Genomic DNA, 19,643 nt, shown 5'->3' with positions numbered 1-19,643 from the left:
ACTTGACCAGTTCTACAACTGTGTACAGCGCTCTAAAACAACCAGTGTGATATTTTTCCGGTGAGCTTAAGCTCGTAAATACATGCTTTCATACAACTGAGTTGGTTACCTTGAGATCAGCACTATTACGACAGAGAAATTGTGCCTGAAAAAGAGTACATTTGAAAGGTAGGTATCAAATGAACGACAACTGCAGGGCATCCCATATCTACAGTTATTTTTTATTTAGTGAGCACAGAGCAGTACAGATATCAACAATTCTTCTTGTCTGGGTGCCGTCGATGTCATTTGGTGTGGACGCAGATGGTTGCCGGGTCGTCGACGTCAGCATCGTCAGCGTCGTGCCGCGTTTATTCTGACGGGGCGTGCGGGAGGGCAATGTCAAACTGCAAACAAAACGGAGAAATGTCACGTACAACGCAGGTCTCCAATGAAATACATTCAGCTGTTAGTTTGTACAAGAGGTAACGGGGTAGCTCAAGTACCTCATCTCTGTCTTCCATAAAAACATGCCAACAAAATTATTTCCAGTATTGACAAAGAGTGGGTGTTATGTAATAATGTGAACATTTTAGTTGCTATAATGGGGTTGCACACCTCTCGGCTATGAATTGAAAGCCATGTGATTTTTGACAATTCTTCAGTTATTGATACAACTTTGAATATCTTTGCTATCAGCCACAAGAGTTCGTGAGACGAACGGAAATTGTTGATGAAATAGTAAATCAGATCTTTCTGTATGGCACAGCTTTCACTGTGTTGGATTTTACTTCCATAAATATCCGTCGATTTCGACTTGGAGTCAACATGAAAACATCGTAAAGTAAACTTGTGCCAACTGCTTTTCTAGAAGCCTCTTCAGCTCTTAGACTAGCGGTCTATTTAAAATACAAGTGTCAGCCTAAAGGCGAAATCCCCAGGTGGATGGAATAGTACCACCGGTGTTAAGTATGAATAATGTAATTCCTTGGGGATGCGTATTTTATTACATGATGTTCACATTCCAGGTATTTCAAGTACATGTGAACGCATATCGTGCAACCAGTATCCATGTCGCAGGGAATATTATTGTTTCGTTTGCTTTTACCTTAATTTTTAATGAATAATTTCTAAACAAATTTTGTTTGCCTGTGAACTATTTTTGAGCAGTTTGTAAACATTTTCTTTCATGGCCTAATAACATTCTTATAGTATGTTTCCTATTTCTTGCATAAGATAATCATCTAGTATATGCAATACAATTTATTATACAAGACCCCTGGTCCATACTTGGGGAATATTTGTCCATCTTCAGAAGAGCTTGATAAGTTTGATGGATGTAATCAGAGATTACATATTACAAAAATGTAATTGTTATACGCGACGTATTACGTCATTCCGTGACATGTTACTAACGAAGGTATTATGGTTGTGGATTCTGTACCGACTATTCAGTTGTATTCTATATTCGTTTTGCATCTACTAAATAATTATTACTTATTAAATAAGCGTTTCCGTTTTTGATCGCTATTAAACAGCCTTGAGTTTGGAAGCTTATATCACCGGGAAACGTGTTGTCACGGTCCACAAAATGATGTTGAGACTTGTTCAACGTGCGTGTGTTTTGCGTAATTTCTTCCTGTTCCATGTATGCAGCGAAGTCAGCAAATCATAACTGCTATAGGTTCCTCGTTCGCCTTTTTTCTGTTAAAGACGGTACCAGCAGAGTGAAAAATACTCAACGTGACTTCTCGTAAAGCTTTTAAAAAGCTGAGTATTCAATAATTATGAAGTATGTTGAACATATTTAAAATGCGATGAGAATGCTTTGCGGTTGGAATACTGTAATTGTTGATTATATGTCTATGAATTAGTCTACGTATATTTTCAAACATTATCGTTCTGAAAGCTTGCGCTCCGATAATTTAGGGCGATTACGAAAGGCGTTCTGTGAAGAGATACTGAACAAATTAAATTATCACGAACCATTCAATTTGCGACATTTGCCCTTCTTTCATGGCTCTGCAGAAACAAGAGCGGAAATGTTACCGTTGTTAACTGATGACCTGGAGAACCATCCTTGGGTGGTGTATTTCTTGCCTACGCTTTAATGCATCAGAATTCGCTATAGTATAAGGGAAGTTCATACTCGTATCTTCGTACGGGTTATAGCTACGGCAAGGGATTTTTCGTCGATTTTTGTTGACTTTATTGTAATTAATTTCCGTGAAAAAAGAATTATGACATCTTAAACGACTTCGTTAATATTTGCAGTGAAAAGATCAGCTGAATGACTGCTCATCTATATGAAAAAAATCCTCTCATTCAGCTGGTGTGTAGTTTTGAGAATACTATGCTGCCCAGTACTTGATCTGATAGTTGTTGCTTGGTGCAATATTTCACTTTTACCTGTTGTAAGTGACGCATAAATATTTATCTGGGTAGCAGTTTAAACCTCTTGCATTTTAAGGGGTGTTTGAAAATACCTTTTGAGTGGAAACCGGGCATGGCCGTGCATACACAGCCTGTGAGTGTGACTGTCAGCAACATGATTCTGGTAAACATTATGTGTCCTGTTAACCTTAGGGAACATCCTTTTATACAGGATGCGCGAAATTGCATCGAAATGAAGCTAAAAACAGCAAATGCGCTACATGTTCATTACCCAACTGGTCCTTACCTCTGGTGCAAACTGCTTGATGCATTCCATGAGCTTCGGGCCGATTCCGCAGGAGTCCGTCTCGCCATTTACTGCAACAAAATTCAGAGTACTCAGTGGATTGTTGAGTCAGAAACCTGTAATGTCACCATACGAAGGTTCAAATGGCTCTGAGCACTATGGGACTTAACAGCTATGGTCATCAGTCCCCTAGAACTTAGAACTACTTAAACCTAACTAACCTAAGGACATCACACAACACCCAGTCATCACGAGGCAGAGAAAATCCCTAACCCCGCCGGGAATCGAACCCGGGAACCCGGACGCGGGAAGCGAGAACGCTACCGCACGACCACGAGCTGCGGACGTCACCATACGACACTGTTGATAATGCTCTACACGAGCATATGACATTACATGTGACTATGATAGAAAGTACAGAGACGAGACTAGCAATATTGCCAGATATATGTGGAACCCGAATACAAAACACGGAAAGAGCCACGATAAAAATTTTATAGAGCAGTGGGTGTTCGTGCTTTAAGGAACCGAGTCATGTGTCATGTTAACAACAATGGAATAGAAGTGAGGCAGCAGAAAAGAAATTTATCGGAGAAATATAAGGATATAGTAGATTAGACAAAATTATTAACATTAGGGATGAACTGAACAGCTACAAATTAAAAAATAAAATGCATGAAAACAGAACAAAACGGAATGAACGCATTAACAGGGTGAGCAGCCAAATACAGATTAAAATATGCAGCTGCTCTTCATGAAAAAGGTGACAAGACAGCCTTAAACAAATGTCATCCAGTTTCGTTACTGAAATCGTTTTTCAAAATATTCGACAAAGTAATGTACTCAAAGTAGTCACACGCTTGAGTGGAAACAATTTAATTAGCATATCACAGTTTGGATTCCAGGAGGGTTGCTCGACTGGGAATACTATTTGTACATTCACTCATCAAATAATGTAAGCCTTAAATCATAAAGTATTGCCATTTGGCATGTTTTAATTATCTTTCCAAAGTGTATGATGGTGTAGATCATATTACTCTCTTAGAAAAACTCAAATTTAATAGAACTGATGGATTTATGCATATTCGGTTTGAATCATACTTAACAAACAGAATGGAAGACGCTGAACTGAATAATTCAGATAACGTCGGCAATGTATAAAATTTTTGTGACTGGAGTAATCGGAAAGGGAGTCCACAGGATTCAACTTTGGGGCTACTCCAATTCTTTAGATACGTGAATGACCTACCGCAAGACATTCAGCAGGCAGGATTGATAAATTTTCCAGTTGATGCTACTGTTATAATAAAATAATACTGTTATAATAAAACCTATTCGAGAGAAAGCAAGGGTAATGATAGTTTCCAAAGAATTGTAAAAATTTTCTCGGATGATTAATGTCTCTAAATTTTGAAACAAAAACACACTATATTCAGTATTGTGCAACAAGTGCGGTCATGTCAACAACTAATGTAGCATACGAGCAGTAGTCAGTAGATAGCGCTTAGTGGCACGTGTGTTGGGGCAAAAACGTCCACAGGCAGGATAAAGAATTCCAGACGTGACGAATACCTTTCAAGGATACTTGGGCAGGTCTGAAATCGTATAACAACCCTGCTTGATAGAAATGTGCTTTTCTTTCAGACAGCGTCAAATACAGACCGTATAGTGTACCCAAGAAAACACGAGAAGAAACGAATGCGGCCAGTCACGCAGCTAGTCGAACAGTCTCCAACACAGTTCATTCGCAAAAGAGTAACTGAACTTCGTCAACAATGCGTTACCGTATTAGAAAAGATTTTTTACAGGATTTAGTTCGATATTTGTAAGTAAAGTATCGGACAACGACATAGAGCAGCGAGTTGCATCATGCAGTGTATTGTTGGTACAATTTGCAACTGCCAAGTCTCGACCAACAGGGTTACTTTCTGACGAATGTGCTTCAGAAAAGTAGGAAGGACAACAGATTTCTAAACAGAGCTTAGTATGAAGATAAAACGTAGCTCTATTTATCTAGCGCATTTGCTGCCTTTAAACTTAATGTATCGTGAACATGTTAGCATGTGTATTTCAGCTGTACCATGATCTGTCAGTGTCCAGTTCATCGTCGTAACCACGTATCTGCATATCCAACAACAGACAGAATATTTATAAGCCTTTGCATCAAACATTTTGGAGTGATATATCACGCCGTGAGGAACAATTTTTGTTAGAGCGAGTATGTTCGCTGATGCTTTGTCGGCGATGCTGCCTTTTGTTATTTGTTATACCCCTGAGAAGCATCAAGGCGTAGGTGCTCTGCAGCGTGTACATGCATTGTGTGTTGCCTACAACCCAGTCATCCACTCTTCGTGAAAAGCGTAGTCCGAGTTCCTGATTCGCTTCTAAAATATCTCCCTTTCTTGTTCAGAATCACTCTGTCAGCTTACTGGCGTAGACAGTATGCAGATGCTGCACAACTGGTTAGTAGTCCCTACAGGTTTCGTGAAATCTCATCGTGCCGAGGTCGGTTCATACTGAACGACACCTAGAGTCGCTGGGGAGCGTAAGTAGACATTTTATCTCCAACAGAAGTTTTCACCGTGATGTGATCTATCACTCCTCGACGTTTGATGCAAGGACAGTGAAACGCCCTAGGCAGTATCTACGGACTTAGTATTTTGCCGCCGGTCGGGGTGGCCAAGCGGTTAAAGGCGCTACAGTCTGGAACCGCTCGACCGCTACGGTCGCAGGTTCGCATCCTGCCTCGGGCATGGATGTGTGTGATGTCCTTAGGTTAGTTAGGTTTAAGTAGTTCTAAGTTCTAGGGGACTGATGACCTTAGAAGTTAAGTCCCATAGTGCTCAGAGCCATTTGAACCATTTAGCCAGTATTTTGCCAAAATGACGGGTGGTAAAAGCAGCACTGTAGCCTTACACTGTGCTGAGTGGTCTCCTACGTAGTGGTGTCTTACCTTCTTGGCTGCATTTGTCAATGAGCTGCATGTGCTTCTCCAGCTCGTCTTTGTCGGACATCTTGGCCGCGGCATGTTTCTTTGCCTCCTCCTTGTCGAACTTGCCATCCTTAACCTACAAAAGAAATCACAAATCAGTTACGCTTTTTTTGTTTGGCCTTCCAGGCACCTATTCCAAACTTCTTTCATAAAGAATTCGGTAACTCAATGTGCACGTGATTGAAATTCGCCCAAGATAGTTTAACATTCTTAAGAATAATGTAGTGGTATCACAGACCAGTGGATTGGCAGTACTTACCACTCCAACTTCCTGCAGAACGCACCCCATGAAGCACTGTAAAGGTAGAAAAAGAGGACAAATTATTTTTTGTTGTGTTTGAAACTTCTTTAGGTTGCAATTAATCAAGACCGTGCGAATAATACTGTAATGTAAAACAACCTAAGAACACTAGAGAGATTTCTGACTGTGTACTTTTATTGGTTGCAATACACTAGGCCTTTCTTCCTGTCACTGCTGACGATCTAAGCACAGTCACTCATGAGCTCGTATTCTAGTGCAGTCTGCAAACAGTAATTTCATGCCAGGCTACATACTTGATGTCCACGTTGGAATCACTCGGTTCTCCTTATCTAGCGATATTAACACGAAGTATGAGGAGATTTCGCAGTAGTTACGAAATACACATCCTCTGAACTACATTTCTCAAATCCGTCCCAGACTGACACCAGAAAATTCTTTTCATTAAGCAAGGTTTGCACTAGATGTTGCCCTATGCTGTTTGTGACTACGGTAGTTTTCATATTTGAAGACATAATTGCAACTATACTTGTAATGCTGGAAACCCGAACTGGTATAGCAACGTATTCTTGGTAGCATCACTGCTTACTAACCTTCCATTTCATTTACGTATGCTACCCACTAAAACAACCGCTTACATGTTTCTGTTAGTGCGCAGAGCGCAATAGCTTTGTCAGTGTGAACGTTATCCCCTTGGAATATTCAGTCGAAGTGAGGTCTCAGGTTTTCAGAGTAGCATAGTAGGACGACGGCTTTGTACAAACTGAGTTTCCCAGTGGAACTTTTTAGCATCACGACATAGAGGTCATGCCTAACGTACAATAGTTCGTTGAACTTTCCCATTCCGAGTTACTTTTAGGTGACACGGATGAATGGAGCACGAAAGCTTCTAGTAACATTTTTCTTTATTTTTGAGGAACTGCGTAGCACTAGAGTTCTCCCACAGAAGTTCGGTCTCACATCTCCATTCCCGTGATAAAAGTCACATATTGATTCCATTTTGTACTGGATAAGATTCTCATGACAAGTTATTTGGCCGAAGCCACAAATCACAGTTATTGTCATCCCAGTCTCTCGCACAAAGGAGGCTTTACATGTTCAGTTTTTATCTCACTCTGCCCCCTCGTATTTAGGACGAAATTCCAGTCACTTTAGAGAGCTCTGGTTTTGCTGTACCGACCGAAGTGCAGCGTTAATTAAGACAATTAACTCGCGTTCTGGATGACGGTGGCTCCAGTACCAGTCTTTGGTTTTCCGTGCTTTCTTAAATCTCTTACGATGAATGCCGAAATGACTCCCTGGGAAAGATACATAGGCGGCTGTGTGACCCACTTCGAGTACGTACTTCGTCCCTGATGACCGCATCGGTGACGGGAGTAAATAGTAAACCTAACTGTAAGTAACGCCGGATTTCTCGATAGTTTTTGCAATCAGAATTTATTTTGGGCAAATGAAGAAGTGTGAATCGGTAGGAACAAGGGTGACCGTTTTCTTTAATGTGCTGCTGCAAGCAGATATCGGAGGTTTATCTGAAAGGATCTTACCTTGCCGTGTTCGCTCTCTGGAACCTTCATCATCATGATTCCTTTCAGCTCATCTGAAAAAAGTACATAATTTATAAGTTTATCATTTTAGACGCACTGACAATAAGAGCAATGTATTTCAGGGAAATATCATTTGTTCCTAAGTACTTGGTTTTAAGGAGTTCTAACGCAAAAAGTGTATACCAAGACATACGTCCGCACTTTGATGAACTGATAAATTGCAGCTTCCTTCAGATATTATCGACTTGACTTTTCCAGTAATTTGTTCAGCAAACTACTTTTATCAGGAATGGAACGTAAAACACACTGGAATCCCAAAGATAAGCATAATAACGAAAAGAGGACATACTGCCTTATCATAATGTCGTAAGGATTACTGAATACGGCACAGCTTAATCTCAAGATATTTGGGATGCGACAGTGCCGGAAATATAATGCTAGAAAACTTCTGACAGCTAAGATTCACATTTATAAGAAAATAACACAACTGGGAAATCTCCTCCAGAGCAAAAAAGCTATTAGTAGGGGATATGGTTACCCCTAACAGCCACACATGCTGCACAGCCACAGGGCATGCTCTCCATGAGATGGTTCAAGAGCTTTCTTGGTGGTCGATCCGATTCCTAAGCAAGAGGAGTGCGGATGTCTGAAAAAGTCATTGGTGGAAGCTGACGGGAAGCGTTTTGCTTCCCTCATATATCTCAAGAATGATTTCTAGGAATCAGATCCGGGGACGCCACTGGCCAGTCCTTGTGATGGATATATCCATCTTCAAGAAACCCATCCACCATATCAGCTTAATGAGGGCGGGCGTTACTGCCCATAGAGAGGAAGTCTGGACCACCTTTACCTCTGGAAAGGCGAACATGCGGTAGCAGCTTCTCGTCTCTGTACCTCATCTCTGTACCCTGCTCGTTTACAGAATCCCTTCGACCACCAACGAAGATGTGCAGCTCAGTACGACCATTCAGCATGATGCTTCCCAGCAGCATGACGCAATCATCATCAAACCGATCTCTTTCCACGTTATTTCTGGGTTAATATTGGCTACCAGCAGGTCCTCTCCAAAGTAATACGCGACAAGAGAAGCAGGATTCTTCTGGGAACAGTACATTCCTCCATTTATTCATGGTCCAGTTTGAACGCTCCAGCCTTCACGATACAAGTGCCCGTCTCTGTGCTGCAGTGAGCAGAATGCGCATGATCGGATGACTGGCAAACAGCCCTATTGTTCTGATTCTCCGGTGCACAGTTAGTCGGGAAACAGAAACTCCCGAGGCAGCTGCACGCTCTGCATCCAGTCGTGTTGCAAGTGTACTTCTCTTGGTCGATCTTGCACAGGCCTGAGACGACCTTTACCTGTTTCGAAACCGTCCCCAAAACCTAGAAATGACACTTTGTGGCATATCCAAGCTTACTGAGACTTCTCTCTGTGTCTGGTCTAGCTTCAGGTGGCCGAGTATTCTAACCTGCAAAACAGGGTCCAAATGGCGTCTGTGTGGCATTATTTGTAAACTTCACCAAGAGACTACGCTCTGCTCACTATGAACGGACAGATAATATTGTGACATAAGTGGTCTCATGCACTTTTTGTTTTTACCTTTCTTCTTGCGCTGCTATTCACTGCACAGAGTACTCACCTCCCATACAGAGCACACAAGTGAGGTTCGCACGTAAATATCTACGATGATGTTGGGTGAGTGATCACCTTTTCTCTTTTTCCTATTTTCCTGTTTTCGTTATTATGCATCACATTTGACACTACATCGTACATTAGACCGGACAACAGTATCAATCACCAAGTTTTATAAAGGGAGGCTTGCGCATAGGAGATTACCACGTTTAATACGAATTCCGTATGTTTTCTCTATGATCATCAGCTTTAATTATGTCTGGTGAGACAGCGATCGAATTAGAGCAATAGATAGCGAGATGCTATGTTTTTAGGCGAGTCGTGGAAACGGCCGTTCATATGGGGAATCATTGATCAGAAAACAGGGGTTGAAGTCGAAACATGTCCTTCAGCACGTAGTTTTCGTGACAAATCATTCTTCATGTCTCTGCTACGTCGGAAATGTGTTTATGACATTCGTATTCTCGAACCCTGCCGTCGAGTCTACCAGAGCACTACGCTTCGTAGTTTTGGAAAAAAATTATCTAATTGGGGGTGAAGACGCAAGTGCCTTACTATTTGAGGGCTTTGTTGTTAGACTTCCAAGTTTGTTATGTAACATTAGGCATCATCGTGATCTGAAAACAAGTGATGGTTGATAGCGTGGGGTTGGATTTAAGATATTAGAACTCTCATTCGCACTTGCTTTCCTAATTGTGGAAGGGGCAGCGTTGGTGACCGCATCTTATAATTGTACGATATGAATTAAAGCAAGAAAAGAAGTGTAGACCGGATGTGGATGTACAAGTACTAAATCTACATCTAAACTCTGCTAGCCACTTTACGTGCTTAGCAGAGTTCGGCAGCATGTCGTGTTTTGTGGATTGAAGTCATATTCAGCTAATAATCAACTAACATATTCTTACAGCAGAAGAGTGATGTTGACTATAAAAATTTTGTAAGAGGGACGCTAGCCGTGATACTACTTTGGTTGTCTCAGACGCTCGCTCATGGAAGACGACAACTAGGTGAAATCACATAGCAGGGGGATGTTCGTAAATACTTCGAGCTTTCATGAGGAGAAGTTTGCTAAATCTCCAGCCTTCCATGGAGGATCTCTTAAATTTCTTTATCTTGCGAAAATATTAGGACATCATAATTGTTATATGGATTAGTTAATCCAGTTTTACTTTGACTATATAAGCCATCGACTTTTATTTGGTGTGCAAACATATATAATCGTACCAATATTGACAGAACACGCTGCTGAAATGAAAGTATTATTCTTCATACTATTTTCATGTCTATTTCCGAAAAATAATGACGCAGTAATAACTTTTTAGTTGACAGAAGTATCAACCTGTATGCATTTATATCACTAGGAAACACTATGGAAGTAACACTGGCGGTGCTAATTTCTCATGCACTGGAAGCTTGGGAGAGCGCTATGACTCCAACGTCCACGCAAGGAAAAATGCCAGATGTATTCTACGCTTCCCCTATTTTTGCAGTTCAGGGTAAGTTCAAACAAAGATAAGACAGAATATCGTTAGTGTACTACATGATAGATCCATGGTTTACTGCGTTAAGAAAAGTAGTAAGGGAATGCTATCATATTGGGTACATGTGCTTTCGAAGCATGTGAAATTTGTCACCAGCCCCTAGTTTCAAGCCTTGTATTTATAAATCAGTTATGCATTTATTATATGTAATTTATTATTATTAGATAAGGAAAAAATCAACTGTGCCAGGAAATTTAAGAGAAAGATGTCTAGGGAACATAGGTGATGACGAAACGTCCTCAAGAAGTAATTTTTTATAGCGACGAAACATTTCATGTCAACGGGTGCTTTCGTCAAAGTGACCGTAACAACTGTTTTCGCAGTTCGCCAATAGTGAAAATGCATGGGTCCTGTAGTGCCAATTACTCAAACAATGTCGGGTTCTCCTTTTCAGAAAGAACTATCGTGAAAGCAGCCTTCGTGAATACGCTGCTGCAGTTCGCTTTATTAATTCTGAAGACAGACGGCTAGGGTGAAATAAAATGTTCTTCGGCTTCCATCCGCGTTAGTGGTTCAAACTCTCCGAGCCTTCAGTCGTGTGGCTAGGACCTCCGGTCGGGTAGACCGTTCGCCGGGTGCAAGTCTTTCGATTTGACGCCACTTCGGCGACTTGCGCGTCGATGGGGATGAAATGATTATGATTAGGACAACACAACACCCAGTCCTTGAGCGGAGAAAATCTCCGACCCAGCCGGGAATCGAACCCGGGCCCTTAGTATTGACATTCTGTCGCGCTGACCACTTTTTTTTTTTTTGTTCGATTTTGTTCGTTGCATTTGTTCGGTGCGGATGTCCCAGGACACCCGTTCAAGTTCAGTGTTGAGCCATTGACTCAGTTTTTTTGTTTCAGAGGGCAGCTAACCCTCTGACCGAAAGCGCAGAGCTACCGTGCCGGCACCACTCAGCTACTGGGGGTGGACTTCAGTCTAATAGCTAGCACCAGACCATTTTACCTATGGCCTCGCAGTAGGGGATATTCGGTTGGGAATTTTCAGTTCTGGGTGGATCCCAGCTTCCCATTTGGGGCTATTTGATAGGAGTAGGTTATCTCGGAACCGGAATCCACTCTCTCTCTTTCCTTCGTTGCATAAACATCCGTAACAAACATACACTTCAGAAGTTCCCTTTACAGCATCCATGCCTTATATACAAAAACCTGACACGTCATTCCCAATTTGGTAGGAAGACGTGAACGAGAAACCCGTCTTGTGTGAGACATTGCCGAGAAAGTAGTGAGCGTAGCAACGTTTGTGATTGTGGGACTAAACTAGTGTTGGAAAGGGATGATAATTCAAATCTGTGACCAGCCTTCCTCATTTAGGTTCCCCTTGAAATCCCAAAATGACTTTATTTTAACTATGGGATGCTTTGTTTAATATGGCGCAGCTAGTTACTAGCTTGAATTATTGATCGACTGATGATTTGGGAGTCGACGTGACTTCAGCTCTGTCTTCCTTACTTTCTTACAAGAATGAAGGAGGAGCGGAGAAGGGGGAAAGATGATGTTCCATGTAATTTCCTAGGTTCATTACTGAGTGTGGAATTATTGAACACACAGCCGAAGAAGTAAACAGGAATATCGTGCAATAATGAAACCTCTCGGGCGAAGCATCTAGAAATAAGCACTTGATTGACTCTTATATCCCTTCTCTAGCGTGACTTCCTCGGTGCAGAGTAAACAATAATCACTTCCACATGTGTCTTACCTTCAGTGGGCTCGTGTTCTGCCTTGCATTTGTTAACGATCTCCATGAATTCTGGCGTCATCTCCATCGCCGATACCTGGGAATAGATCGAAGAATACGTTAAATAAAAACGTTTTAAGTCTTATGTAACAGGCACATAAGAAAATGGTGGCCCCCAATAAGCTACAAAAATAGATCTACCTTCGTTTCGCCAGTGTCATAAATAAAATCAGATATTATAGAAAAGGCTCCTTAGAAGCCTTAACTAAAAATGAAAGAGTCGATGGTCACACACAATATTTCTGTGGCGTACTACACAAAGATGGGAGAAACACTCACGTTAGATGTAAATGTGTAGCAATCATTATTGACCAAGTGTCAGTGTTTTCAAGATAATTCTTCTCAAGCATTGAAGTCTGTAGTAAAATATGGAGTATGAAAGTAATTCTACACTGCAGACTATAAAACATCGGAAGTGAAATAGACATGATGGGTAACTGAAGTAGTGTAGCAGAAGTGGCGGAACGATCATTTCATTCTGCGGTCATGGGGCCATTGCTGCGGAACTCCCTCGCAGATTGAAATTGCGTGCCGGATAGTGACTTCAACCTTGAGCTTGCTATTAACGGCCAATGCTTTCAGCGACTGAGTTGCTATCCATGCACTCCTTTCCAGACTCTGAAAAAATTGCAATATCATCGGCAAACCTTAAAGATTTTATTCCTTCCCTCCTAATTATAATTAGTGTATCAAATTTCTCTTTTGTTTCCCTTTCTGTAGCCGACCGGAGTGGCCGAGCGGTTGTAGGCGCTACAGTCTGGAACCGCGCGACCGCTACGGTCGCATTTTCGAATCCTGCCTCGGGCATGGATGTGTGTGATGTCCTTAGGTTAGTTAGGTTTAAGTAGTTATAAGTTCTAGGGGACTGATGATCTCAGCAGTTAAGTCCCATAGTGCTCAGAGCCATTTGAACCATTTTTTGAACCTTTCTGCATCATTGCTGTAGAGGCTGAATGATATGTGGAATAGGCTTACAACCCTGTCTTGCAGGTTGTGGATAATCTATCGCTGCCTTTATTTTATCTTCGATAACTTTAAATATTCATAAAAGGTATTCCAGTTAATGATGAAAAAATCTGTTCTTTTTTCTACAAGTGCTGTGAATATAGATTTGGTCTTTTCTTTCAGACTACCTTCTAAGACAACTGGAAGAATCAGTATTACCTTTCGTTTTCCTACATGTTAGCGAAACCCGAACTGATCTTCCTCCAGCTCCCATTCTACCTCTTTTCCATTCTTCTGTAAGCACTTCGCGTTAGTATTTTGCCAACATGACTCATTACCGATGATTCGATATTATCCACACCTGTCAGTGCCTACCTTCTCCGCAACTATTATTATTATTGTTGTTACGAAACATTTTTAAGCTTCATAAGCTCCTTACTGCTAAGTTAACAAACAATACTTTGTGAAATTTGTCTGTTTTTAAGATGTTGTTCCAAATTAGGAATTCCAAAAATTTTCATTCGTTTTCCATATTGTCTAAAAACTTTATTCGTGGAGAACCATATCTGTTTCTTATTTGGCTCTACCTTCTAATGATTCTTCTACCTTTTTGACCTGCAAACTTAATGCAGCTCTTTTTATGTGATATCATTACATGACTATTCCACTTAATCATTTACCCTTCATTTCTGCTTTAATATTAGGTTCTTTAAAGAGAGTCTTTCGGAATCACAATTCTCCACTGTGAGTGTACTTTACTACTAAAAAGACTTCGCGCCCTGTTTTCTTCTCGAGAATCCGACGTCTCACCTGTTTCTGCCAAAGTTTCAGATGTATATGTTAGAAATGTAGCATAAATATTTGTAAATGTATATTATGGCGTTCGTAGAGGTGTAGGCCTGTTCTTCGTGGCCCAATACACAATTCACAGAAGATGGTACTTTTGGTATCATATATAAGCATTTTTCTCCCTTCAATTAACGGGGAATGAGATGCTCCGCATGTGTAGCTATTAATCTAATGTTTATAGACTGCGATGTGAAAATCGATTCTTAGTATTTGCTGAAGGTGTTTCCCTTTTACAAGAGGCATCTTCCTTCGAGTATTGTTGCGAGTTGACGTTCTTGTACATGTCTGACTCGCTTCGGGGGTCATTTCTCTTGTTGCTAACGGCTACTGCTTTATGTGTATCCAGTATTTTATATTTCTCCACATTCAGAGCTGGTAGTGAATCTTTAAAACAGACTGATATTTTGTGAATATCTGAGTGGATACTGCTACTTAGTTCCTCATAGATAAACCATCATAGCCAATAGCGGCATAGTCTGAAATTGCTACTAGTAATACAGTATCCGCTAAGTGAGTGATAAATACCACGAGCCGTAGTAGACCTATCATACGTCCCTTGGAAACAAACAAAATTTCTTTTGTGATTTTGATTTCTCGACATTTAAAATAATTTGATGCGTTCTGCATGTTATCAACTTTTCACTCTGTTCCCAAACTTGAGTAGTTCTGAAGTATTTTACGTAGTAGGTACAACTTTTTTAGTCTATCGACGCCGAATCTGCACTAGCTGATTGGTGACATCGATAATTTTACGAGTGGGGCCACGAAACTAAGTGCTGCTGAAGCACACTACCCAGGTACAGTTTAACTCTAAGTTGAAACTTAAAATTGAACCTGCAGTTCGACGAGCTAGTAGTAACATCTCTTGATGATGCTGCAGCAGTTTTCTATCGAAACGTGATTAACACTTGGCAACCTCGAATGAGGTATTTATACGGCTGTTTTGAAATCAGGAACATCCCGTTTTGGGAATAAGAATACTGGTAACAATAAATACACCCATTAATTTTTAATACTATAACAGGATGAACCTTCGTGCATGTGAGGAAATATTATGATGATAGCAGTCCTTAATTTGTTGTCTTTGCAACTCTCAGATTCATTTCGTTACATATACTTAGTACCAAATCGTCAAACCTTATGACGAAATGAAATAACACTGTAGCTAGTCACATTTTGAGGACCAAACAACTCGAAAAATCCGTATAACTGTACACACACGAAAACTGAAAATCAATGAACTGACGCCCAACTAATTTTAAACACCTCTTCCCTTTCTCGTTTGGTATCAAATGTGAAATTCTGTTAGCATCGTCTTAGAACACTGTAATAAGGAACGCTTCGGAGCACCTGTAGTCAGTAGTTAAGCTCAAAACTGTTTACAGTAAACTAAAACATTACATCAAGTTATTTTTTTTTCGATTTCATGTCACTCATTATAAACTGTTAGGTATCCTTGACTTATGGAGGGTCCTTTGCATTGAACAAATACCTTTTGTCTTCTCTCCATTTCAACAAACAGTCACAGATAAACTATTGGGTATCCTTAACTAATGCAAGCTCAAAAATTTCTGGAAGCACGCCATTGTGCTCGTATTATCCTGCTTGTCTTTTCCGATACTGCCTGAGTGCTACTGTGTAACTGGGTAAGTGCAATAAAAGTCTCAAATGGTGATAAAGTGATGGTCGTTTGTCGAAACATTGAACACTGCCATTAACAGATGCCAAGGTTGTGTCTCGTAATTTTTAAAGGACTGTTAAAGTTTTGGCATCCAGATTTCTGAGGAGTAAATATTGGGAGTAAATTACCCGCCAGGGTAGCAGAGAGCGCTAATGCGCTGTTTCCTGCATTCGGGTAGGCGCGCTGGCCCCGGGTCGAATCTGCCAGGCGGATTAACGACGAGGGCCGGAGTACCAGCCAGCCGGGATGTGGTTTTTAGGTGGTTTTCCACATCCCACTAGGTGAATACCAGGCTTCTTCCCGCGTTCCACCTCAGTTACACGACTCGCAGACATCTGAAGACATTCGTACTCTTCCATGGCTTACACCAGACGCAGACAATTGGGGTACGCCACTTCCGTCCCAGGGAATATGGGGTGACGACAGGAATGGCATCTGGCCACCCCTTACATTAACATGCCACATCCAATTAACGGTAGCCGACCCTGCATAACCGCGGGACCAGGCTCATGAAAGAGAGAGAAATATTGGGAGTAAATTCGTCACACACATTTTTGTGAGGGGGAACTCAATGGGTAGTTGGAAATTCAGAAGGATCTGATATTAGCTTACTAGCTTTTTACTATTATCAAAATGTACAAGACCATCCAAGAAGATCCGAGACTGACTTTGTTCCTGGCGGATAAACGATGTCAGAGGGTATACCTATGGTGGCAGCATGAACTAGCATCTGTAAACAACATTTCCTTTGGTTTTGGTGTGAAACCTTCGTTTTTGGCAAATTTCATGATTCTCGGTCAACGGGAAGGACAGTGTAGGTTTTGATGAGTTAGCGATTATCAAAATATGTGATATAAAGGCCGTATCACTTGACTGCACTGACTGAAAAACTTCGCTTTTTTACTTCACCTTAATATGTGATATAAATTTTAACTTTATACGTGTACCCGTTCCTGATAAAAGGGGTTTGAACAGTCTGTCAGACAGACGGATAGGCTGATGGACAGATAGCAGAGTGATTTTATGTGATTCGTCTTTATCGATTGAGGTGCGGATTCCCGCAGATAAAAAAAAGGAACGAAATCTTCATCGGAAAGCGCAAGAATACTAATCCGTGAAATGAAGAAGAAGCAACCTTCATTCGGTTGCAGATCCTAACCTATATAAAGCTAAATAACACAGTTGCTGAATTCTGTTGTGCCAAACATGTCGGGTATACTAAAGACAAAGAAATCAAAGGACTAAGTAAAACATCTCTGATTTATTGCCTGGCACTAGGCAGGGACAACGCGTTGACTTTTTACTAGGCCAGTAAAGACTTACGAGTGCGTGTATACTTAAGTGCCAACGGCCTTGCGGCAGTGGTAACACCGGTTCCCTTCAGACCACAGAAGTTAAGCACTGTCGGGCTTGGCTGGCACTTGGATGGTTGACCTCCGAGTCTGCCGAGTGCAGTTGGCAAGCAGAGTGCGCTCAGCCCTTGAGGCCAATTGAGGAACTATTTGACTGAGAAGTAGCGACTCCGGTCACGAAAACCGGCAACGCCTGGGAGAGGGGTGTGCTGACCACATGTCCCTCCATATCGTCATGCAGTGACGCCTATCGGTTAGGATGACACGGCGGTCGGTCGGTACCGTTGGGCCTTTCGAGGCCTGTTCGGACGGAGTTTACTTATTTAAGTACTACATTAAGTAAGGATGTCGACAGGACTTGCAGCCAGCAAGGTACTCACGACGGCGACGAACACGAGGAGCGCGGCTCCAGTGGCGGCTGCGGAGGTCCTCATGGTGCTGTGGCGGGTTGGCGAGTCTGCAGCGCCGACGGATGGGGCCGCTCTTATAGCGGCGCGGCGGGGGCGGCACTGGCGTGACGTAACGCAGCCTTGTGCCGCGAGCTGTCGCCGTGGGAACCGGCGGGGTGTCGCCCGTGAGCTCATCCGCAAGGTAGCATCCCACACCTCGTCCGGGATGCTTCCGGCCTTACTGATGCACAGGGTTTCCCCAGCTGGGTCAAGGACACCTTTGCAGCGTCTTCCTAGTAACAGACATACGTACGGTGCTGTTCAGGTTCAATCTGATCTTGTCACGGTGAAAGCTCACAGTTAAAGGCTGCAAACCACTCACTCATTAGTGTGAGGGTCGTCAATCATAGGCTGATAGACTATCTGGGTTATTCCCTCGGTGTGTTCTACAGTTACGACGATCCGGTGCGGACTGGACCTGAGAACTATAACGAAATTCAAATGTTTCGTATTATCTGCATTATAAAGACTGTGCTGCACTGTAATGGGTGCAATATTCATTGTTGTTGTTGTGGTCACATTTCGAAAGCTTCTATTCTCTTCTTGTCTAAACTATTTATCGTCCACGTTTCACTTCCATACATAGCTACACTCCGTACAAATACTTTCAGAAACGACTTCCAGACATTTAAATCTATACTCGATGTTAACAAATTTTTCTTCTTCAGAAACGCTTTCCTTGCCATTGCCAGTCTACATTTTTTATTCTCTCTACTTCGACCATAATCAGTTATTTTGCTGCCCAAATAGCAAAACTCCTTTACTACTTTAAGTTTCTCACTTCCTAATCTAATTCTCTCAGCATCACCCGATTTAATTCGACTACATTACATTATCCTTATTTTGCTTTTGTTGATGTTCATCTTATACCCTCCTTTCAAGACACTGTCCATTCCGTTCAACTGCTCTTCCAAGTCCTTTGCTGTCTCTGACAGAATTACAATGTCATCGGCGAACCTCAAACTTTTTATTTCTTCTCCATGGATTTTAATACCTACTCCGAACTTTTCTTTTGTTTGCTTTACTGCTTGCTCAATATACAGATTGAATAACATCGGGGATAGGCTACAACCCTGTCTCACTCCCTTCCCCACCACTGCTTCCCTTTTGTGTCCCTCGACTCTTATAACTGCCATCTGGTTTCTGTACAAAATGTAAATAGCCTTTCGCTCCCTGTATTTGACCCCTGCCACCTTCAGAATTTGAAAGAGAGTATACCAGTCAACATTGTCAAAAGCTCTCTCTAAGTCTACAATTGCTAGAAACGTAGGTTTGGCTTTCCTTAATCTAGCTTCTAAGATAAGTCGTAGGGTCAATATTGCCTCACGTGTTCCAACATTTCTACGGAATCCAAACTGATCATCCCCGAGGTCGGCTTCTACCAGTTTTTCCATTCGTCTGTAAAGAATTCGCATTAATTTTTTGCAGCTGTGACTTATTAAACTGATAGTACGGTAATTTTCACATCTGTAAACACCTGCTTTCTTTGGGATTGGCATTACTATATTCTTCTTGAAGTCTGAGGGAATTTCGCCTATCTCATACATCTTGCTGACTAGATGGTAGAGTTTTGTCAGGACTGGCTCTCCCAAGGCTGTCAGTAGTTCTAATGGAATGTTGTCTACTCCGGGGGCCTTGTTTCGACTCAGATCTTTCAGTGCTCTGTTAAACTCTTCACGCAGTATCATAGGCAATATTAATAGGCAGTGTAATACTGCCGACGGAGCCTCGGAATTAGCATGTTTAAGGACAGCAGACTAAGTTCATTGATCACGCATCCAGAAGTCATGAAATTGTGCCAGCAACAGCTGCAATTTCAAATGCAGTACAAGGCAGAACAGGAAGAACTTCAAATGGAAAAGCAGGCAGAACAAGAAGAACTAGAAAAGCAAGTTCTCGACGTAAACAGCAGTAACAGCTTATGATATAGCAGGTCATCAACCCAGAAAAGCATCCAACACCACCATTCGCCCTATTTCATCCAGAAGACGAAT

General features: G+C 41.7%; 1 protein-coding gene across 1 annotated transcript; it reads right to left on the bottom strand.

Annotated features, from left to right (window-relative positions):
* Positions 1-200: 200 nt before the first annotated feature.
* LOC124605723 (general odorant-binding protein 56a-like) lies at positions 201-17,732 on the bottom strand. The gene is made up of 7 exons (XM_047137597.1): positions 17,581-17,732; positions 12,335-12,410; positions 7,455-7,507; positions 5,911-5,946; positions 5,613-5,727; positions 2,660-2,730; positions 201-386 (listed from the first exon to the last, which is right to left on the bottom strand). Exons 1-7 carry the CDS (start codon positions 17,632-17,634, stop codon positions 351-353), a joined length of 441 nt encoding a protein of 146 aa, XP_046993553.1. The 5' UTR covers positions 17,635-17,732; the 3' UTR covers positions 201-350.
* Between the last annotated feature and the right edge of the window lie 1,911 nt (positions 17,733-19,643).

This window comes from Schistocerca americana, chromosome 3 (assembly GCF_021461395.2).
Source record: "Schistocerca americana isolate TAMUIC-IGC-003095 chromosome 3, iqSchAmer2.1, whole genome shotgun sequence".
Lineage (NCBI taxonomy): Eukaryota > Metazoa > Arthropoda > Insecta > Orthoptera > Acrididae > Schistocerca > Schistocerca americana.
The sequence above is the reverse complement of the archived record's forward strand: the minus strand, read 5'-3'. Positions and strand labels throughout refer to the sequence as shown.

Excerpts from the sequence above, each read along its gene's own strand:
- LOC124605723 (XM_047137597.1), bottom strand. The coding sequence starts at position 17,634 with ATGAGGACCTCCGCAGCCGCCACTGGAGCCGCGCTCCTCGTGTTCGTC. Across the intron at positions 7,508-12,334 it reads AGAACACGAGCCCACTGAAG|ATGAGCTGAAAGGAATCATG; the intron begins GTAAGACACATG and ends TACTTTTTTCAG. Across the intron at positions 2,731-5,612 it reads TGACAAATGCAGCCAAGAAG|TAAATGGCGAGACGGACTCC; the intron begins GTAAGACACCAC and ends ATTTTGTTGCAG.